This window comes from Sycon ciliatum, chromosome 8 (assembly GCF_964019385.1).
Source record: "Sycon ciliatum chromosome 8, ocSycCili1.1, whole genome shotgun sequence".
NCBI classification, from domain to species: Eukaryota; Metazoa; Porifera; class Calcarea; order Leucosolenida; family Sycettidae; genus Sycon; species Sycon ciliatum.
In genome coordinates, this window is record NC_088650.1 from 29,494,595 (window position 1) to 29,517,211 (window position 22,617).

General features: G+C 48.0%; 1 protein-coding gene across 2 annotated transcripts; it reads right to left on the reverse strand.

Moving 5' to 3' along the window:
- Positions 1–9,849: 9,849 nt before the first annotated feature.
- On the reverse strand, positions 9,850–22,212 carry LOC135822636 (uncharacterized). Of its 2 annotated transcripts, XM_065335443.1 has the most exons (8): positions 20,756–22,212; positions 17,664–17,727; positions 16,904–16,947; positions 15,879–15,920; positions 14,298–14,342; positions 12,668–13,255; positions 11,990–12,183; positions 9,850–10,998 (listed from the first exon to the last, which is right to left on the reverse strand). In XM_065335443.1, the coding sequence occupies exons 1-8, from the start codon at positions 21,942–21,944 to the stop codon at positions 10,810–10,812; spliced, it is 2,355 nt and encodes a 784-aa protein (XP_065191515.1). In that variant the 5' UTR covers positions 21,945–22,212; the 3' UTR covers positions 9,850–10,809. The 2 variants fall into 2 exon arrangements, with proteins under 2 accessions (XP_065191515.1, XP_065191516.1); XM_065335444.1 differs by lacking the exon at positions 14,298–14,342.
- Positions 22,213–22,617: the final 405 nt, after the last annotated feature.

A 22,617-nucleotide genomic window follows, 5' to 3' on the forward strand; every position in this document is an offset into this window, starting at 1 on the left:
TTGGACCATACACAAGACGCTGCCAGTGAAAAAATACAGAAAATCGAAACTTTGTTTTTTGACCCTCTGAACCCAGACTGCCACCTTAACACCAAGGATTCAAATAAAATCACAAAATTCATGAATTTTCACTACAAAAAAGCTATCAAGAGTTAGGAAACTAGGCCAAACACATTGATATGGAGACAGAGCATTCTGAAGTATAATCCCCTCAAACGAGGGGAGATATCCGTAGATCACCTGAAAAGAGTGGTCTATGTAGTAGACATGCTTAGCATATTACGGTTCACGCCAAATTAAAGGGGAACTCCACGAAAAAATGAAAATTTGATATCCTTAAATTAAGGTTGCGCTCACGTGACGCGCAAAATGAGGCGCAAAGGAAAGTGAGTGACCATGGTGATCGGATAGCGTTCCACGAAAAATCATAATCGAGCCGAGAACAACAGAAACGCTTGATCGGAACCTAGAACCTCGAGAGGGGATGATCAAAGTTCAAAGGTAAAAGTATGAGCGTTTATGCATGATGTCTGATGCACATCATACTGTTTGACTGCTTCTTCTGCTCGGGTATTCGAACGCGATCAGTCAGTTACGTGTAGTTGTTGCTCAGTACTCAGATCGCAGAATAGTGGCGAACTCCGGGGATACGTTGAATCCGCCGAAGCAAACATCTTCTAAAACTAAAAAAAAAAAAGGCTTGGACAGCCTACCGAGCATCGTGGTCCAGTGGTAAAATTAATGTTGTCATTATTGCGTGAGCGAGATGAATTCACCGTGCAGCCAAAGCTGCAAGCCCTGGCTTTTCCTTCCACGTGAAGAACAAGAAAACCCGAGTCGATCTCTCCTTCACCTCGTCACGTACATGCACTGATAAGTCTCAACAAACAAAAAACACCACTAGAGCAGCACGTCGGTCATCCATCGTAAGCCGTACGCGGTAGGAGGTTCTGTGCGCGTGCAGCTAGATCTCATTTCCTCCTGGTCTTTGAAGTTGCGACTACGGCGGTAATAGTCATGAAGTTGGTTGTTCCAACGAGGAACACGCGCTTCTTGCCGACCTTGACGCTTGACTGACTCACGAGTGCCATCCGGAGCACAGGAGGAGCACGTCGCACCTTCCACTCGGCAAACCTGCTAAGAAAGCACCACTCCCTGCTCAATACGTATCATACACAGTGTTTCGGGGAATTCGCCCCTCATCAGTTGAGCTTGAGTAGTCCGAGGAAGATTGTGCCTGAAAAGCACCACTTATATACTGCTCCCCAGGCCAAACCATCACCAGGGATACAAACGTGAAGAGGCGCTTTGTTTCCAGCGCGACAAACACCTCGTGAAGCCCCAGGTAGCAGCGTGAGTCAGAGTCAGAGTCGCTCATGGAGTACGAATCGCAACTATTACTTCGTTACTTCGTTGTCCCACACGCGGACGTGCGACTAGTTGTTGGAGGTGACCGCGTTGCGCATAGCTACTGGCTCTCAACGTCTGTTTAGCATGAGCAACTCTGGCTCACGCTGCTATCTGGGGCTTCACGAGGTGTTTGTCGCGCTAGAAACGAAGAGTCTCTGTAAGTTAGTATCCCAGGTGAGGGTTTGGCCTGGAGCGCAGTATGTACATGTACGTATGTAAGTGGTGGATTTCAGTGCTTTTTCAATCTTCCTCGGACTACTCAAGCTCAACTGAGTTCGGGGCGAATTCCCCGAAACACTGTGTATTGAGCAGGAAGTGGTGCTTTCTTGCAGGTTTGCCGAGTGGAAGGTGCGACGTGCTCCTCCTAGTCCATTCTTGCACACCTGATGAGCCGTCCTTATCTATACGGCGAAACGATCGTCGTGTGAAACTGCTGCTTGTTACCGCTGCTTATTGTCCATCTAAATTGTTATAGTCGAAGTACAGTGCTGTTCTACTGAGGCATTCGGTTTTGCATGATTCTTGTTCGCATAGCTTTCCCTTTTATTGATCTTCGCATCTTTTGAGCCACACAAGTTGTGTGGAATGTTGCTTTGCATCCTTGAATCGTGGTTTGACCGTATTGTCCAGTGGTCTTGCCAGTACCGTCATCCACATGCATGAACATCCGCCAACGTCCTTCACAGCTGAGACTTTCAGCTCGTGCTTGTCCTGGTTGCACTCACCTTCCCCTCCTAATGTTATTTCTATAACTTAGAACCTTCCAAGTTGGAAGGCTAGTTTGTAGAACGTCAGTACCGTCGGTCAGTGTCGTGCAATGTTATCGCACGAGCTGATTGTTTAGTAAGTGGTGGTTAGGCATTGGCGGATAATGCTCGAAAAAGGTGGCAGATTCTGCTCGAAAAGCAGTGAAATTGGCAGAACCACACAAATCTTATGGCGGGCAATTCCTCGAATTCTGCTCCATTTCTTTATCCACATACATGTACCAAACATGCATGAAACTTACCAGAAAAAGTACCGAATTCTGCCAATTTTTCTGCCGGCGTTATCCGCAAAGGCCTACTGGTTTTGTAAGTGGACATTATAGCGTAACTTGTAGTTTCTTGGTCCTTTTTTCTTTACTATCTATAAATTACCCTTGGCTCTCCATCCGAGTCCATTCTTTCTTTATTTTTCGGTCATTCTTTTATTTTTTCCACCTCTCGCATACGATTTTAGATTTTCTGGTGACGTGAAACGTACTTTGTAAGAAGAAAGTGGACGCAGAACGAGAAACATAGAAATAGAAACGTGTGGCCTAAACCATGTCCTGAAAACACACAAAAAACGGTACAAGCCGATGGTCGAAGTCCCACGGCCTGTACCGTGTTTGTGTAACAGTATAGACTTGATTGATTGGAGAATTCGTCGAATGATGTTCAAACCAGAGGTTATAAAGCAAAAGAAAGGTGAGAACCGCAGGAGTGAGAATAGTAGGAACACAAGGTGTTACCATAAGACAAGCAAGAAGTGTCAAGGTAAAACTATTACACTCTCCCGGCCCCATAGGAAGCCCAAGGTTCTATTAGATAACACAATCCAGTTAGGAGATGCAATTGTGGAAAGGGGAATATTAAATAATCACTCATGCACATGCATAACCACATTGAAGTGTAATCCAACTCAACTTCATCACTCTCACAAGGAGATGACGCAAAACTATATCAGTCTATAACATAATTATTAACTATCTCAGTAAGAGATGCATATGGCTCAGCCCAGTTAGATCAAGGCTGCTGTCGTTGTGAGGCTAGATAGTTCTGCAGCGGTTTAATATTCCGACCAGACTCATCACATAGGTTGCCAGCGGGCTCCCACGTAGCTTCGCTGCTGGGGTAACCCTTCCAATGCACCAGGAAGTGTTGCTCACCACTGCGGTGTCGGTGATTCAAAACGGCTTCGACAACATAGCGTGTGTGTCCATCTAGATCTGTGAAGGGCGGAGGCGGGGGTTGGTGTCTTCCAGGAATCGTGTTCTCTTCGTAGCGTTTAAGAGCAGTGACATTAAACACGGGATGGCAGCGAAGTTCACGGGGTAGTTCCAAGCGAAAAGCATTCGCTCCAATCTTAGCCTGGATACGATACGGACCAAACCACTTGGGTTGCAACTTCCGAGAGGGCTGGCCACGAGCTTCCGGGGTCAGTAGAAAGTCTCTGTAGACAAGAACGCTATCACCAACCTTCAAATCACTGGGCGTTCTCGTCTGGTCTGCGTATAGAGCTTGCCTTGCCTGGGCGTCGAGCATAGCATCTCGAGCTATCCTTAGTGCGGCTTCCTGCTCATGAAGCCAATCGACCGAATCACTCCTTTCCCCTCCCGTAAGAATGAATTCGGGCGGGGACTTAGGGTCAAACCCATAGTTCAGATAGAACGGTGTATTAGCTACAGATGACTGTTGTGAACTATTTATTGCAAACTCGCAGAGTGGTAGAAGCGAATCCCAATTGTCCTGTCTCAAGTTCACAAATGCTCTTAGAACATCTCCCACTTGCCGGTTAACTCTCTCTGTCAAACCATCCGTTTGAGGGTGGTTAGCAGTGCTGAATGCCAATTTAGTTCCTAGCTGAGAGAATACTTCTTTGAAAAAAGCTGCAGTGAATCGTGGATCGCGATCGGAAACAATGGTTGAGCTCAGCCCGTGCAGACGAAACACGTTTTGAATGTACAGTTGAGCGCTGCCCTTAGCATCAATCTTCGAGTTTGTTGGAACAAGATGTACGCATTTCGTAAGTCGGTCCACAAAGGTGTAAATTGCGTCGAAGCCACGAGAAGTAAGGGGCAATCCAACAATAAAATCCATTGAGATATCCTGCCAAGGACTACTAGGTATTGAAAGTGACTGGAGAAGCCCTGTTCGTGGCTGACCTCCCTTCGTTCGCTGGCAGAGATCACAGGTTTTGACAAATCTCTTGATATCGAGACCCATTCGGGGCCAGTAGAAAAAACGTGCTAGGCGGAAGTACGTTCGATCACGACCCGGGTGGCCAGCCGTTGCACACTCATGGTGTTCTTGAATGAGCTTTAACCGGACACCGCACTGTGGTATGCACAACCGGTTCTTGGGGGATGCCTTGAGGTACAAGCAATCAGTGGATTCGTCCCAATAATAGCGATCATGCAAATTATCTCGGAGAGAATGCTTCAATCTTTCTATGATGGGAGTTAGCTCTTTGTCTCTCTGGTAGGCATCTGATATTGTATTGGACACGTCATCATTCATTGCTAAAGCATACTCAATAGCATTCAAACGTGGTACTGCATTCTCCACGAGGTTACTCTCATGGAGATCTGGGCGACGCGAAAGGGGATCTGCAGGGTTCTCTCTGCCGGGTCTGTGACGGACTGTGTAGTTATAGTCAGCTAGGAATTCAACCCATCGCGCCTCTCTCTTTGTAATGCTTGGTTTTGTTTTCAGATAAACTACCGCCATGTTGTCTGTAATGACCTCAAAGTGTTGAAAGAGGTAGATGCGCCAGGTCTTTAGCGCAAACACTACGGCCAATGTTTCTCTTTCTGTAGCTGTATAATTCTGTTCCGCAGCAGACAATTTTCGGCTAGCATAAGCCACTGGATGCCAGGCATCTTCCTCTAGTTCTTGGAGAAGAACACATCCCAAGGCGAAATCGCTTGCATCTGTTACCACTCTGAATGGTCGGTTCACATCAGCCAGCCGCAATAGGGGCGCATTCAACAAGGCATGCTTTAGCGATTCAAAGGCATGTTGCCGAGAGCTGTTCCACTCGAATCGTGCATGTTTTCCCGTTATCTCCTCTAAGTTCTTAGAGAGCGATGAGTATTGATCTATGAATCGCCTAAAATAATTCGTAAATCCAAGAAATTGCCTCACCTCTGTGACGGAAGTCGGAGCGGGCCAGACCTTTACTGCGGCAATCTTGTCTGGGTCAGGGGCGATGTGCAGTCCATCGATGCAATGTCCCAGGAACCGCACACTCTCCACGCCAAATTCACATTTTGACCGTTTGCAAAATAACTGGTTGTCCCGGAGCACGCTCAATACCGACCGGACATGCTGCATATGCTCCGACCACGTTTTGCTGAAGATGAGTATGTCATCTAGGAACACGACTACGAACTCCCTCAGATATGGTTGAAGAATCGTATTCATCATGGATTGAAATGTTGCCGGTGCATTGGTGAGACCAAATTCCATGACCCTAAATTGGTAATGCCCAAAGGGAGTGTTAATCGCGGTTTTGGGTACGTCCTCAGCTTGAATGCGAATCTGATTATACCCTGATCGGAGGTCTAGTTTCGTGAAGTACCTAGCGCCCTGTACGGTATCGAATAAATCATCCACATTGGGCAAGCACGCCTTGTTCTTAACAGTTATCTTGTTTAGCTCCCTCCAATCGCAGACCATGCGTAACGAACCATCAGCTTTCTTGACAAAAAACACCGGTGCACCAAAGGGGGACTTACTTGGTTCTACGAAACCCTTTTTCAAGAGTTCTGTGAGCTGTTTCTTCAATTCCTCCATTTCTGGCCTGGGCAGGCGATAGGCAGGTCGCGATGGGGGTGATGAGCCTTCCTCCAGGCGGATTTCGTGGTCTACAGACCTCTCTGGTGGGAGTCTAGCTGGCAGATCATCCGGGAAAAGATCGTCATAGTCACGGAACATGGCCTTGAGATCTGGGTGCTCGTTCTGAGTGGATTTGTCGGGAGGTTCCTTGCCAATGCCGTCTTCTACGCTGACCCACGCCAGAACACCTTCGTCTCCACTCCTAAGGGCATGCCTAGCCTGACGACCAGATATGAACATCGCCTCCACAGGAGCGGTCGGTTCGCTTTGACTGGGCGACGCACAAGGCAAACCATTCGAGTTCAACCTGACTTCATTCGTCCGGAAGTTTATGTCTGGATTGTTACGCGTTAACCAAGGTTTCCCCAATATAGCGTCATAGCGATGAAGGGGGAACACCGTGAAGGTTTGGTTATCGCTGAAGTCGCCTACGATAACCTTCAATTCATGGGTCGTCTCCATGGGAAACGAGCTTGATGCTCCATCAGCCAGCGTGACATTCAGGTTTTCCGAGCCAATTTCGGTTGGCAGGTTAACTCTCCTGGCAAACTGTTCGGCAATGAAATCATGGGTCGAGCCCGAATCTATTAACATAAGCGCGCGACGACCGTTGATTTTGCCTTCTACACCCAGGAGCTCATGTTCCGTTTCCACATTGACGCTGGTAACCTGGGCCTCAATAGTTGGTGTAACATCTCGCTTGAAATTGGCTTCGGAGCATTCAGCATCATCGTCAACATCCTCCACAGCGAGGCTACTGAATCGGTTACGGGTAGAGACGGAGCACACACTACACGCAGGTGATGCCTTTTCTTGCTGCGTCAGTAATCGCATCGGCCTTACTGACGTCCACCGTTTGGGTGATCTCGATGCTGCGGGCAATTCTGGGCCATATGGCCTGGTCGACGACATGCGAAGCAGCCCCCCTGGGCTCGTAATGTCTCACGTTCCTCGGGGCTTAGTTTTGTTAGCTTTTTGCTACCTGATGGTGGTGCGAATCCCGGCGCGGTCGCCAGTGGTGGTCTGCGCTGAAATCGGCTGTCTGAGGCGACTGCTAGCGCTGACTGAACGGCGGCTGACAGTGTAGTGGGGTGTTCCTTCACTACCAAGGTCCGCATGTTACCGTGCAGGCCGTTGACAAATAGCAAGGCTCTGGAGAGTTCGTCAAGTTCCGGCACCTGTAAACTTAGCCGAGAAAACTCCGTTACGTACGATTCAATTGACCCACGCTGTTGGATAGAGAACATATCCAACCGCACTCTTTCCCCATCATAGTGCGGGCCATACACTCGCGCTAGGGCGCTTTTCAAAGAATGCCAATCCGAAAATTGCTCACCTGCTTCCAGGGAAGAAATTAGCCAAAGACGCGCATTCCCAGCGAGGTAGCTAGCCGCAAAGTTAACTTGGCTCTCCGGGTCACCTTGAGGTGAGCACTTCAAGGCTAACTCGACCGTAAATACCCATTCTTTGAACTCGGAAGGGTTGCCATGGAAAACATTCGGTTCTCTGGTAACGCGTTTGACGCTCGGGCTTGTCTGGGAGAGAGAACGCGATCGACACGGGGCTAGATCCGGAGGACTTGAGCTTGATGTAGCAGGTAATTGATGTCGTCCAACTGTAGCAGCCACGTTGTCCCGAGCGCGGCGGATCTCACGGAAAGCGGCGTATAGCAGAGCAGTAGCGGCCAGGAGCACAAGGCACGTCAAAGGGCAAACGATGATCTCAACCATCCTCAAGCTACCAGTGTAACAGTATAGACTTGATTGATTGGAGAATTCGTCGAATGATGTTCAAACCAGAGGTTATAAAGCAAAAGAAAGGTGAGAACCGCAGGAGTGAGAATAGTAGGAACACAAGGTGTTACCATAAGACAAGCAAGAAGTGTCAAGGTAAAACTATTACAGTTTGTGTGTTTTCAGTTCAAGACATGGTTGGCATTTCGGTTTCTCACATAACGATATCGACTTGTAATGTTACCCTACAATGTTGGAATCTTACCGTTTCGTTCTCCCGCTAAACAGAGCTTTCTATTGTCGAAACGATACCAAAGCGACGGTATTGTGGGTGCTGGGTACGAGTACCGTTGGATTTGGCGCGAACGACAAAATGCTAACCATGACTGTGTACATGTCCATGTAGACTCCTGCTGCACGCCGCACACGTGACAGCACACGTGACAGGAGTACTTCCGTGCGTTCACCAGAATACAGTCATGTACATATACTCCGACATATTTTCCTTTTTCTGTCTCCCTCTTGGGACTCTACTAACACCCAGAGTTGGGTTTACAAAGGTTTATCTGATCTGAAGGTTCCATAATGATGTCAGGTACACACAGCTTGATTTATGGACCCCAACTAACCTGCAGTGCATGCTCCCAACTTCCCCCCGACCCAAGGGCCGAAACCCAAAGAGCACTTTTAGCAGAAAAACGGACACTGAGCTCATGAGACATCGACTACTAGTATCATGCAGTACAGCGTGACCATGGTGATCGACACACTGACGTGACGAGGATGTTCATGTAGACCACAATATTATTATTATCGAGTCTGCAGTCTGTGTGGGCTGTTCTGGATTTACTGTGCAGGTGTGCGTGTACTGAGTCTGTGTACTACAGACTGTCAGTACATGATTGTATAGGACTTTTCACCAGTCTTTGTGGTCCACTTTCACAACCGGGAATAACACACACAGAGAAGGCTCTGCTGTGAGCACGGTGGCTCGGCAATGGCGAAGTACAAACTGCACCAACGAAAAGCCACTGCGAAGTGAAAGGAATGCGGTCAAGCAGAACATTTTTGCTGAAGCAAAAAGTTGCGGGAAAATCCCAAAATCGGTGCGATTTTGCATGAGCCCAAGCTACCAAATGTTCAAGTTACCACAAGTTACCCCCAAAGACACAAGCTTTCCACTCTCTTTGGCGGTTGGAAAGCGTACTAGTACCCTCCCTGAGTATGAGGGCGGCCACCTAAAGAATTCCATGTACATGTACATACATGTAGATGTACAGTGAAACCTCGTTAAAGAACACTGATAAAACAAACTTTCGCTTAAGAAGAACTAGTATACATCTATCTATTGGATAAATCATGGTGTATTCACTGGGTATAAGATATGGATAAGAAGAACTCCCGTTATTGCGAACAAATCCCGTCGGTCCCTTGGTGTTCGCCCTAAAGAGGTTTGACTGTACATGTACATGACAATGTAATTAGAAAGGAGTTTCGTAGAATTGTCTGGGAATCGTTCCTTGCATCTACTGCTGTATTCAACTGGTACATGAGTGGAAATGACGTCATTGTACACGTACACGTACAATGTAATTAGAAAGGAGTTCCGTAGAATTGTCTGGGAATCGTTCCCTGCATCTACTGCTGTATTCAACTGGTACATGAGTGGAAATGACGTCATTGTACACGTACACGTACAATGTAATTAGAAAGGAGTTCGTAGAATTGTCTGGGGATCGTTCCTTGCATCTACTGCTGTATTCAACTGGTACATGAGTGGAAATGACGTCATTGTACACGTACATGTAAGCACGGAATTACTGACATGATTATGACAATCATGGCTTTATCTTGCCAGTAAAAGAGGCCCTGCGTAACCCCGGAAAAAAACTGACAATCATGATTATGACAATAGTGACTGCACACAGTCGGCAGCCACCCAAACCATGCATGGTCTTCCACCAGTTCTGGCACTAACCGCTCGCCGCAGGCAACGTCATACCACCCAAAGGCCTACATGTACACTGTATCATGATGATCAAGGGTTACGTACTCTTCAAAATGTACATGTGTGCACCGGCAGCCCTCGGATAGACCCTGCACAGAGGACATGACTCCCATGGTTCAATTCGAAAAGCTTGACAAATGAAATAATTATACCAAAGATGTTGCGACGATAATTATAATTATAGTAATAAAAATACCTAAGCCTGTCATCGGCTAAATCCTATCTGCTCTTCTAGAGAAAAAACCAAAAGTGGCTAAGATCGGAAAGCAAAGGCGGATAGAAGTGGCAAGCAAGAATCCGTTGAAAAAGACCGAGAGCAAAACCAAACCTTGAAGAACAATAACCTCGGCTAATAATTTGAAATGCAATTATTTACAACATAAATTGCTACGGAGTGCAGAGCAAAGTGTCCAGCATCTTGCAAAGACACAACACCAGCTGATAATTGACCGGAGAAAGCAGTGAAGAGGAAATCAAGTTATAGGAAATAAAAAAGTGCTTTCAAGTTCTGAACAAAGCAGACCCGGGTATAAGCCAATGATTATGTTCTTTGCAATGTCCCAGGCTGGGAACACGAGAAAGGTACAACCTGGCAATCAACAGACGAAAGCATTAAAAAAAGTCAAAATACGTGCAAGCATTGTGATGTCCAAAGTCAAGAACAATCAGCTATTTGGACACATCACGCAAAGAAAATACACCTTTCGGCACGAGAGATAGTAGCCAGCCAGTCATAAATGAAGAACAACCAGGAAAGTACTCCTAGTGATACAATGAAAAACGACGAAAGACAAATGGAAATATTGAAGAAAAACACAGCCAGTGTAGCACCAAAATCCGTCTTTCCATTCTGCTCTCGTGTAAAAAGCATTCGATATCAGTTTTGTGCCGTGTATGTGTGGGCGGCTGTGTGCAAGGACATGGCGCACCTATAAACCTCACCTGGATGAGATCTTCATCTTGGCTGGGTGAAGTTTCCAGCACAATCACAGCATCCCTCTAGATGCTGCATGTGGCCTTCATCTGGGCAGCTACAGCAGTCCAAAGTCACCAGTGGTGCACGGCCTCCCGCACATCAGCGGCACTGCATGGCAGGCTTAAGTTTGGCCTTGATCGAGGCTGCTATGCCCTTTCCTAGTCCCTCGGCCACAGCTTTGTGAAGCACTTTGCCGCTGTGATCCATCATTTTATCTAGCCACAGTCCCATCATATGGTCAAACAGTGCAAAATTGCTCGCGTTGGGACCTGCTCTGTCGTTAATTGCCTGCATTAGACAGGAGACAGTGAATGCAGTCATGGAAAACTGCATTAGACAGGAGACAGCGAATGCAGTCATGGCAAACTTCCCTCAGCTATAGTACTGCTCGATGAAATCCAGTCCCGTCAGTAAAGTAAGTGCCAGGCGTTGCCCAGTCCTAGACCAGCGAACACAGGGCTGCGAAATGCCGCAAGGCGCAAACGTGAGTGCCGTGACTGGATTTCATTGAGCAGCACATGAAACTTATCCGTATAGTACTGTCAGTCGCCGAAGAGCTGGGGGGGGGGGGGGGTCAACCAACGGTTCATATTTTCACAGGGGCGTCGGAACCGGTGCGGCAGGTGCGGCCAAACCCGCACCAATAATTTTCGATTTTTTTTACATTTCAACCTTGTTGGTGGCTTGTCGACTCTTGTACAGGTACCATGTTTTACATCGACAATGCGGTGTATCATCAGCATCCATATTCTTTTTGTTATTCTATATGGCTTTTTAGGCCAAATTTTCAAAAAATTTCCCGGGGAGGACCCCCGGCCCCCCCTCACATTTTAGCCGCACCAATGTTAAACTCCTTCCGACGCCCCTGTTTCATGTACTGCATATACATTGCATGCACAATTGAGCTGCTGTGAATACATTGGTATGCTGTGCTTGGTGAGATTCTAGCCGATCCGTTCTTCGGCGCTCGACAGCACTGTAGTTTGAGCAGCAGTTCTAAGGATGATGCCGGTGAGTCAGACAGTGCAACAGACAGCACAATAATGACTGATACAGAACTGACTTCCAAGAACCAGCCCACGCTCTCATACAAACCCTGGGCTTGTTTAGCACTGGTGATGTGCATGCAGTGCGGTGGCTTGACACCGTGAATGTGCACACGGAATGTGGGCGGGCTAACAGAGACAGTAAGGTGTGTGTGAGTTATCAGAATCCACAGGTTCAACTCGGAACACGGTTTCCGTTACTGTCTTCGCAGTATGCATTTAGCGAAACTTACCACTTCCGGGTCCGGTACGTCTGTGCAACCGTCCAGTAGATAGATAGCAAGGGTGTACACCATCTTGGGACTTTTAGCCAGGTAATGGCGAAGGTAGTTATAGAGGATGTCCCTCTCCTTTCTCGGCATACTTCCCAAGTTCACCCAGCCATCCAGACCCACGGCACATCCCAAACCTGCCATAGGCACTGGGTCTGCGCGGACACACGCACAGCCATACACACATGCACACGCACACATACATGCATGCACGTGCACACACACACACACACACACACACAAACATAAACACACACACAGTCACACACACACACACACACACACACACACACACACACACACACACACACACACAGTTGTCTAAGGTCCTCAGACTGTGCATAGTGCTCTTTGTCCAGTAGACAGGGCCAGTAATACAAGCACAATGATCATACAGCAATGCCACAACCAAGTCTTCTTCTGCCGCTGTACACATATACACACATACACACACTTACACACTTACACACATATACACACACTTACACACAATACATACACATCATTAGAAAGTAGAAGTGTAGAAGTACTGATGTCTGTTCTCCAAACCATTCATTACAAGTCCATGCCAGAATGTTCCCTAATGCATAAGCAAGCAAAACAAAGGAGGGTGGCGATGTCATTTGTCGTACAACTTACCATGCTGCTGTGCAGACGCGCCAGGTTTCTGCGCACCCTCTTGTACTGGACGCTTGGCTTGCCCCTCTGCACTGTCCTGGCGTGGCTGAAAATCACTTACTTGCGGCTGCTGCTGCCGCTGCCGCAGCTGCTCCAGTTCCTGCTGCTGCTGCTGCTGCCGGTGCCGAAGCTGCTCCAGTTCCCGCTGCCGCAGTTGCTCCAGTTCCTGCTGCTGCTGTTGATGATGCTGCCGCAGCTGCTGCAGTTCCTGCTCCTGCTGCTGCTGCACTGTCATTTGCAATTGCTCCTGTTGTTGTGGGTGGTGGTGGTGTTGTGACGGTTCCGAACCGTCGAATGGACTTATCTCCTGAACTGGACTAACTGGATCTTTTTCAAAATCCTGCGACGCCTGCGCATGACTACCATGACCACTGCCACCAGCGGACGCCAAAGCACCGGGAGCAGAAGCGGCAGGAGCAACAGTAGTACTTGTAACGCTACGATTGCCTCCGACAACGGGAGAATCCTCATGGTCCATCTTGTCAGGATGGCCACCCGTTTCGCACCCTGAACTCTCGGGAATTGGCACAGACTCGGTGGAGGAATGACCTGAGAAACAACAGATAACGAAATCAAAGCGCTTGTGTCTTAACAACTTCCACTGTCCATGGCGGTGATATGCAAACCCGCACAAATTAGAAAATTACAGCTCTCTCTTTAGTCTACACTGAAACAATATAGCACCTTGCCAAAACGGAATGGTCCAATATGTCATGCAGTTCTCTCTCTCTCTCTCTCTCTCTCTCTCTCTCTCTCTCTCTCTCTCTCTCTCTCTCTCTCTCTCTCTCTCTCTCTCCTTCCCCTCTCTCTCTCTCTCTCTCTCTCTCTCTCTCTCTCTCTCTCTCTCTCTCTCTCTCTCTCTCTCTCTCTCTCTCTCTCTCTCTCTATTTCTCTCTATTTCTCTCTCTCTCTCTCTCTCTCTCTCTCTCTCTCTCTCTCTCTCTCTCTCTCTGGCTCTCTGGCTCACATTGTTCCGGGAATTTGCAGGAAGAACATTCCGTAACTGATGGGGATGTGCGGTGGATAGTCGTACAGCCTGGCGAGTGAGGTGTGTGGTCCTGGGCTGGTGTGTCGGGGGTGAAGCCATTCTCGAGAGAAGAGAGGGGGGGGGAGTCTCTCTCTATCTCTCTCTCTCTATCTATCTCTCTCTCTCTCTCTCTCTCTCTCTCTCTCTCTCTCGCGCGCGCTCGCTGCTGCCGAGCACATTGAATATAGACAACTTGTTTATGAGTGTACTTAGCTCCTTCTATTGCCAATGACAATTCAATGCCCCTACGACCAATATGGTTGTGGGTCATACCTACATACATACATACATACATACATACATACATAGTAAGACTATGCCTGCAGCATACATACATACATACATACATACATACATACATACATACATGCATACATACAGTTAAACCTAACAAGGCGACCACTCGGACAAGGCGACCCCTGTCCCAGAAGACCACTGCAACCAGAACCAAGGGATGCTATTTCCAGCCAATTGACCCTGGATAAGGGGACCACCCGGTAACAGAGACTACGTTTCGAAGGTCCCTTGAGCGGTCGTCTTAGACAGGCTTCACTATACATGTACCTTGCATCTGCTGCAGCGGCCCGGTGACATGGACATGGACTTGAGCTACCATATCAGGAAGAGAAGAGACAACACGCACACGCCTCAGACCTCAGACCTGCCCATCGCAGAAGCGATGATAGCGAACAGCTATGTTAGACATAGGAGGCTCTGCCGCAAAAGTGATGCTCTTTAACGCCCCAGTCTGTACCGATACGTATTTTTCTTCCTTTTTTTCACCTCCCACCGCTTAGGAACTGCATTTGCACCGTGATCCTAGAGGGCGGTGGCGTTCCTACGGATGCGGAAGCTCGGCCATGAGGTGCGGACAGTAAATTCCTAAAATAAAAATAAAGACTATGAGGTCAATAATCTCTTTATCGGCTTCTCTGAAAAGGAGTCAAGTATACCGTAAAGTTCCGTGTATACGCCCACTCGAAATAACGCCCATGCCCGAAATAGCGCCCATCGAATCAACATCTACACTCAAAGCTCGTGGGTTCGCCCATGCCCGAAAACCGCCCAGGGCGATGCTGTACCTGTGTATGCGTATGTGTGCAAAAATGTTATGCACGCTTATGATACGCAAGCGATGCAATATGCACCTTGTATAGGCCTAGTCCTGAAATAACGCCCATGCCCAAATATGCGCCCAGTTTTCAGACCCTTGTTCTGTATACGCCCAGGGCTTATTTACGGAACTTTACGGTACACAGTCTCTATGCAACACATTAGATTTAGAGTGCTTAGGTCAGGTGAAACAGTGGGGTCACATACTGAGAAGGCGGTGAGTATCTAATATTGACCGAGTGTGAGGTCAATTTTGGGAACAAAGGCCGAGTAGAAGACCAAGGTGAAGCCGAGGTCTTTTACGAGGTGAAGCCAAGGTCTTTTACGAGGTTTTATTTCCTATAATTATTGATCTAGTACGAAGTCAATATTAGATTTACTGTAGAACGGGTAATTTTAGCGACTATTAATCTTAGCGTTTTCCCATTGTCAACCGGTTAGCGACGTTCTATTTTAGCGATTTGCAGCGATTTTACTCACGGGTCACCAGTGCACTACTAATGTCTCAACGGATTAGCGACTTGAACCTTTAGCGAAAATGAGTCGATTGCTACATTCGCTAGGGTTTTTACGTCGCCTAAATTACCCGTTCTACAGTATCACGACAAACCAAAGCATGCGCTCAATCCCTAAAAAGGAGTCAAATATAAGCAGTCAATATAGCCCTAAGGTGTGAAATATGCAGGAATATTTCACTGCTTACATGCAGGTATGGCAACAAGTCAGTGTGAGTCCATACTAAGAGAGATATAGAGTAATGGTAACAAAATGACTGCAGGCACCATAATGACCCACAGTTAAGCCCATGCTTTGCTCGCTACTTTTCATAGTTCGAGCACTCTGGCGCTAGAGCGACGAGCTATCTTAATGTCTGTGGTGCCTTGGCTGGTAGCTCGGCTTGCTTAAAGCTTGTAGGTGTATTGACGAAGCCTAGATAGCCGAAACAGCTGGCTGTCTACAGCATTGAGGCGACCGTTAACTACATGATGGTAATCCTTAGGGAGATACGTATCCAACACTTGAAGTACCTACCATTGCCTGTAGCGTTGATATTAAATGTTCCGCTTTGCTCCACTGCACAACAGAACACATTCCGCCAATGTGCACAAATGCATGTAAACAACACTCGCACGCACATAGTCACACATACACACACACACACACACACACACATACACACTTATATACTTGTACTTGCTCACTGCCAAAACTGGTCACGTGGGTCTCCCCGGGAGAGGGGAGAGAGACTCAAAAGGAATCCTGGAAAGATGACTCAATTGGCCATTGAACCACCCAACGGCCGACACCCCCTGAAATCCCCAAACTAGGGTGGACTTGAAATGATCCCACTTATGGGATCACCACACCTCAGTAAGTGGGTGAGGACAAGGTGCAGAAAAAGGATTGACGGCATCAGGGTATCCGTCCCGGGATCCAACTGCAGGTACCCCTGCCCCCAGTGAAGGTAATACTTGGTACTAGTGTGGGTGGCTAAATCAGAGTGGATCTGATATAAGCTTCACTAGCACCATTGATTACACAAGAGTTAATCTAGCCAGAAGCAGTCCATGGTTAACAGGTATGTATACTTCAAATAGAAAGTATATGAACCCTGAAACCAACAAAGGTGGTAGGTACAACAATACACCTTCAAGCAGCCGAGCCCGTTGGCAACAAGCCCAACACTATCTGGCATAAGTGTACCCACCAACCGAACTAGCTGGCACACACACATACACACACATACACACACATACACACACACACACAGACACACACACACAGACACACACACACACACACACACACACACACACACACACACACACACACACACACACAATCATTTCTGTTACAAAGCTTGAGGTGATCACAAACAACATCGCAGGCTTGCTGGGCCAAGACACCCAAAATTCAGATAGGCACATTTACATTTCAAGAAACTCAACTTCCACCGCCGGCTAGTGGCGATGCTTCCTCAGCCACAAACTCAAAATGCACACGAAACAGGCGATGAGTGAGAGCATGTGTAACCTGCCAAAGGCAAGCCAACTCACCTTTCTTTGTGATGTTACTGACCACCACATTGGATTTCCTGTTTCTAAATAAAATAGGCAAGGAGTGGAATGGAGCATACATTATATTTGAATGTTCGAATGGCATTGCATTCACTGTGACAAAGCAGAGAAGCACCCGAACATAGAATCAACATTCTCATGCGATATGACCATTTTTTCTGCACAGCAAAAAATAACATGTCTATATTAGAGCATGATCGATAGGGCGAATCCCAAGCGAGAGTGAGCGTGTGGCCGAATCAGAAGTAGATGTACTCGTACTTGGAGTACAATCCCCGCACCACGTCGTCCACACCGGCAGTGGCTGCAGTGGGAAATGGACTGTGACGTTCAGCTTTCACAGATTATTTGTAAGATATGTGTGCGTAACAGTACAGAAATGCAAACAAAACAAAACAGGCCTGCTGTTTCGTTGATATACGTGCTACCCCTTTGCTTTGTTCGATTGCGCAAGTATTGCTCGGACCACACCACCGGCTCGCACTTCATCCATATTCGGCAATTGATGACAACCTCAGGCTGACAGTCCGCTTTTAAAAAAACCAAACGTTGTGTAGAAACGCTATCGGTGTAGCAGCCAGAACATGTGGAATAGTATGGGTACAACTCTAGCTCATCTTCCTTCCAGCACATGTGACAAGGGGCACAACATGCTATTGTCCCATACTCAGTGTGCCAACAGCACTGCTTTGCACATTGCCAGAGCAGCGAGTTAGATTCATTTCCCCCTGGTACGTACCCGTCTGCTTGCAGTAAGCCACGGAGGAATGGCAGCGACTCATAATTATCAACATCCATTAGAACTAGAATTGCATTGAAGAGAAGACCCGCACAAGAAAAAAGAGGGACAGACACAAAAAGTAAGGTGAAAAGGGCAATCAAAAATAAACTGCCTAAACAGCTTGATGCCCCCCACTACACACAAAGGGGATGAAGGAGTAAAGCTGGACAGCTCGAGTGAGGAAATGCTCTGCTGCACTGGAGATAACGGAACATTCACAAATAGCATTGCTAATTGGGCAAGTACCCTCTCTATCCCACCCTGCCAAAATTGATGAGCATAACAGTAACTTAGCAATGTTGACTGTGTTCTCCGTGATTTTTTTAAACTGCATCAGGTGCCCCTGGACAGCGGGGAGAGGTATGATGGGAGGTCCCCCCCCCCCCGGGAAAAAAATCGGATTTTTCGGCCAACAGGGCACGTTTTAGTGCTCTACAGGCGCCCTGGGCAGACCATCTTGGACGAAAAGTGGTACGAACATGGTCTTACTGGTTATAGAGAATGTGATGGCCCTGAGCATGCAAAGCTAAAGAACTGGCCATCAGATACGGGAATGCCGAAGTAATTCTCCTTTTGTTTCCTCTGTCTGCCAGTAAATGATCTCCTCAAATATCCACCGCCATGGCAGTGACAGTGGATGCCAGGCAACACAAGAAGTTAGCGGCAATCGCCAATTGTGATCAACAGTTAGCAATGTCAGACTCCCAGCGCAAAGTATATCACTTTCAGCAAGACCAGGAAAAGGTACATGTGTACCACCATCAACAACGGTCCTATGATCCCCAGGGGGTTGTTAACTGCAGACACCTTGGCATGAATAACAAGTGCTGGCGATGCATACTGCATGCAATCTGCACATTATCATGCCACACATGTCTGCAAGATCGATGCACAAGTCAGATTCTCAATGCTTCAACAGTTTCTTTGCTCGGATCCAAGTTGATTTGATCAGACAGAGCTATGGGCAAACTTCAGCATGTACAGTCCTGCTCAATGAAATCGAAGTAGCTTTCCGATATATGCATCCGTAGCAGATGCACACAAGTGTGTGCTACACATACTTACACACACAAACACACACACACAGAGTACATCATGCACACACACACACACACCTTCGACCTTTGATGCCCATCGCCGGAGGCGATGATAGCAATGCTACGGCAGAAGCCATAGCAACTTGCGCTAGAATTGCACCATTCAACAGCTTGCAAGGCTGAAGAATTGACCGTCACTATTCAGCCTGGTCTACACCATACAGCTATTTGAAGTGACTTTTTCTGGCCAGTGAATCCCCATTTTTGGTCTTTTCATTTTTTTCCCCGCACACACATCACACCACATACTCCGGCATGCACTGGCTGTTGGTAACCACCCAGGAGAATGAACAAAGTTAGGAAGTGTCTGAGAAAGAGAAGAAAGACGTGTGTGACCATAATTGTGGGGAATCGAACCCGCAACCCATCGATTGGAAATCGCTGCACATACCACTGCACCATATGGGACACACACACAGACACACACACACACACACACACACACACACACACACACACCATTTGACCATTTGACGCCCTCACCGGAGGCGATGCTACAGCAGAAGCCATAGCAACTTGTGCTGGGATTGCACCATTCAACAGCTTGCAAGGCTGAAGAATTGACTGCCAGTATTCAGCCTGGTCTACACCACACAGCTATGAAGTGTTTTTTTTTTTGCCAGTGAATCCCTACTTTTTGGTCTTTTTATTTTTTCCCCGCACACACATCACACCACATACTCATACTACGGCATGCACTGGCTGTTGGTAACCACCCAAGAAAATGAAAGAAAAGCCAGGAGGAGTCCGAGAAAGAGAAGAAAGACGTGTGTGACCATATGTGTCGGGAATCGAACCCACACCCTATCAATAGGAAATCGCTGCCCATACCACTGCACCATATGGGACACACACACACACACACAAAAACACACACACACACAAATGAATGTGTATACGTAGGCATGCACACACACACACAAATGTGTGTGCACATGCAGGCACACACGCACATGTATACACACACACACGCATACTCAGACTCATAGTCCTGCCCACCCCTGAAGCGATGATAGGGAACATCCATGTTAGACATAGCAACTTGTGCTGGGATTACACCATTTAACAGCTTGCAAGGCTGATTAATTGACCGCCACTAATTTTTGCCTGGTCTACACCACACGGCTGGTTAAAGTGGCTTTTTGGCCAGTTGATTCCCTATTTTTTTTTTAAAATTCTTTTCTTATTCATGTTTTTCACACACACACACACACACACACGCACGCACACACACACACACACACACACACACACACACACCACCACCACCACCACCACCACCACCACCACCACCACCACCAACACCACCACCACCACCACCACATACTCCAGAATGCACCGGCTGTTGGTAGCCACCCAGGAGAATGAAAGAAGAGCTAGGAGAATGAGAAAGACAAGAAAGACATGTGCTCCCATAACCGTCGGGAATAGAATCCGTAACATCTCGATAGGAAATCGACAGCACATCCCACTGCACCATATCTTACACACACACACACACACACACACACATACACACACACACACATGCACACACACACACACACACACACACACACACACATACACACACACACACACGCTCATACCTGTACTAAGATATGCCAAAAACTATTGACATACCATACTCCACCTTGGCATGATTTTGCCTCACATACCGACTACAATCATCGGGACTGTTTTCTAATGGGCTGCTTGCTGGCCAAGACTGTAAACCCCCCAGATAGGCTTTTAGCCTATGGGGAATCCTTTATTATAAAATATTAAATGAGGACAATATAGTTTCCGTGAAATACTTTTCAGGAAGTTTCATTGCACTGATGGACAAACAGCGAGTTTTGCACGAAAACTAGTTCTAAGCCCTTTTTATTGTCCACATATTTCTTCCATCACAATTTTTATTAAATAAATAAATGATTTCTGTACAATTAGAACAGCCAATGGTCAACTTACTGTCACTGCCGTCATCAAGTGGAGCGCCGTTCTCATCTCCATCGTCACCACTGATAGGGTCTCCGTGTTGCTTACTGATATAGTGCGCCAGCCAGTCTTTCATTCTCTTCAGCACCGTGTCGGTCAGGCGCACGGCAACGTTGCAGTCTGTCGCCCGGTCGACGTCATTCTTGTGATGATAGTACCACGTTCCACGGTGCAGGCCGACCACTACAAACGTGCCATCCTGCATCGGCACATAGACGGGAGATCCGCTGTTGCCCGGTGACGTGTCAATGTAGTACCGGTACAGCGCTGCACTCGCCGAGGACTGCGGGCAATACTTTTCGCACTCCTCGTCGAAGTGGTTCTGCGGAAATGAGAAGATCCCGTCGCTGTGCCGCTCGAGTTGACGACGGTCTTCTTTGCTCAGCGCTTGTGCGTCGCTTTCCTGGACCGAATCACTGCTGCCACTGGGCACCGAGCAATACTGTGCGCCGACTACAAGGTAGCGCTTCACGTCCGGTCGCTCCTTGAACCCGGCGCTCTCGCCGCCGAGGTTGTACTCGCTCGTGTTGGGCTTCTGGAACACGTACACGGGATAGCCGCACACGACACCGTGCGGGTAGCACGCTGCGCTCTCGCCTACGAGCGACGTGGGCAAGGAGAGGCTAATGTGCTGCAGATCCAGATCCAGTAGCTCGTCCCGGCGCACCACTATCAATCCGTAGTCGCTTTGACACAAGCCGTCCCGTGTCTTGCACTGCTTGAACTCCTGCGGGACTCGGTAGAATCCAATCTTGTCGTTGTGGCTCATGTCTTTAGATTTGGTGCGCGGTGTCCTCTCAGCCGGTGTGCCTGGTTTGTTCATGTGTACCAATGCAATCTTGGCCACATAGCATGCGTGCTTTTTGCAATACAGATTATGAGCAACGGTGAAGAAACACGCATATTCGTCTTCTGCTGCACCGCCATTGAGAACTAGGGGACTTCCCTCAGCAGTCTTCGCTAAGAAGCACGTACCAAAGGTGGGCAACTTGAGGTGCTTGCAGCAGGTCTTGAAGATCACGACTTGCACCACATCCCTATGCGGCCCCTCGCGGCCATTCAGTGGGCCTGGCACCCATATTCTCTTATCGAACTCATGGTCCAGGCCGCGCAGTCCGCCGTCTTCCTGACCTGCACAAATGTCCACACCTCCGCTGGCCATTGGGCACCCGCGCTGAAAACTGGACGCGGCCACACGGTAACAAAGCTCGAGTCTGATTACTACAAAAATAAATACGGGACTGCGGAAGACCAGCGCACAATGGTGTGCGTGTGCCCTTCTTGCACAAGATAAATTAATATGAGTGGAGTCTGGAGGAGCAAGTGGAGGTGCGTCGCAACTCTAAGGACATAACATGGATACCTTTCTTACTGCCTACAAAATCTACACGAGCGAGGGCCACTCGCCCCACACATACCATGCATACAGCACTCAACAAGTACTGAAGTAGAGACCAGGACTCAGCGCTGCAGCAGGAGCTGCATAGCAGGAGAGGCAGTTTTTTTTTTCACGAGCTTGCGTGCATGCTGCGAGTGTGCGCGGCGCCCGCATGCATGCAGCCCCGATCAACCCATATCGATATATATCGTCCATGTCCATGATGACCACTTGCACTGGCACTACATGTACAGACAGTGACTAGTGGCAGCGGCAAAGCCAAAGGTAAAGTGCCGAAAACCCCGTACTTCCCCTTGCGCCTGGCCTCAACTTCTCTCAAGTACTTGCAGTACGTACAGGTTCCTGCACGAGTATGAGGGCAGTACCGCGGAATCCTGCCCGCGCCGCGATAGCGGCAAGGGCTGGATGAGCAGCGGTGCTGACCGAGTATGAGTGA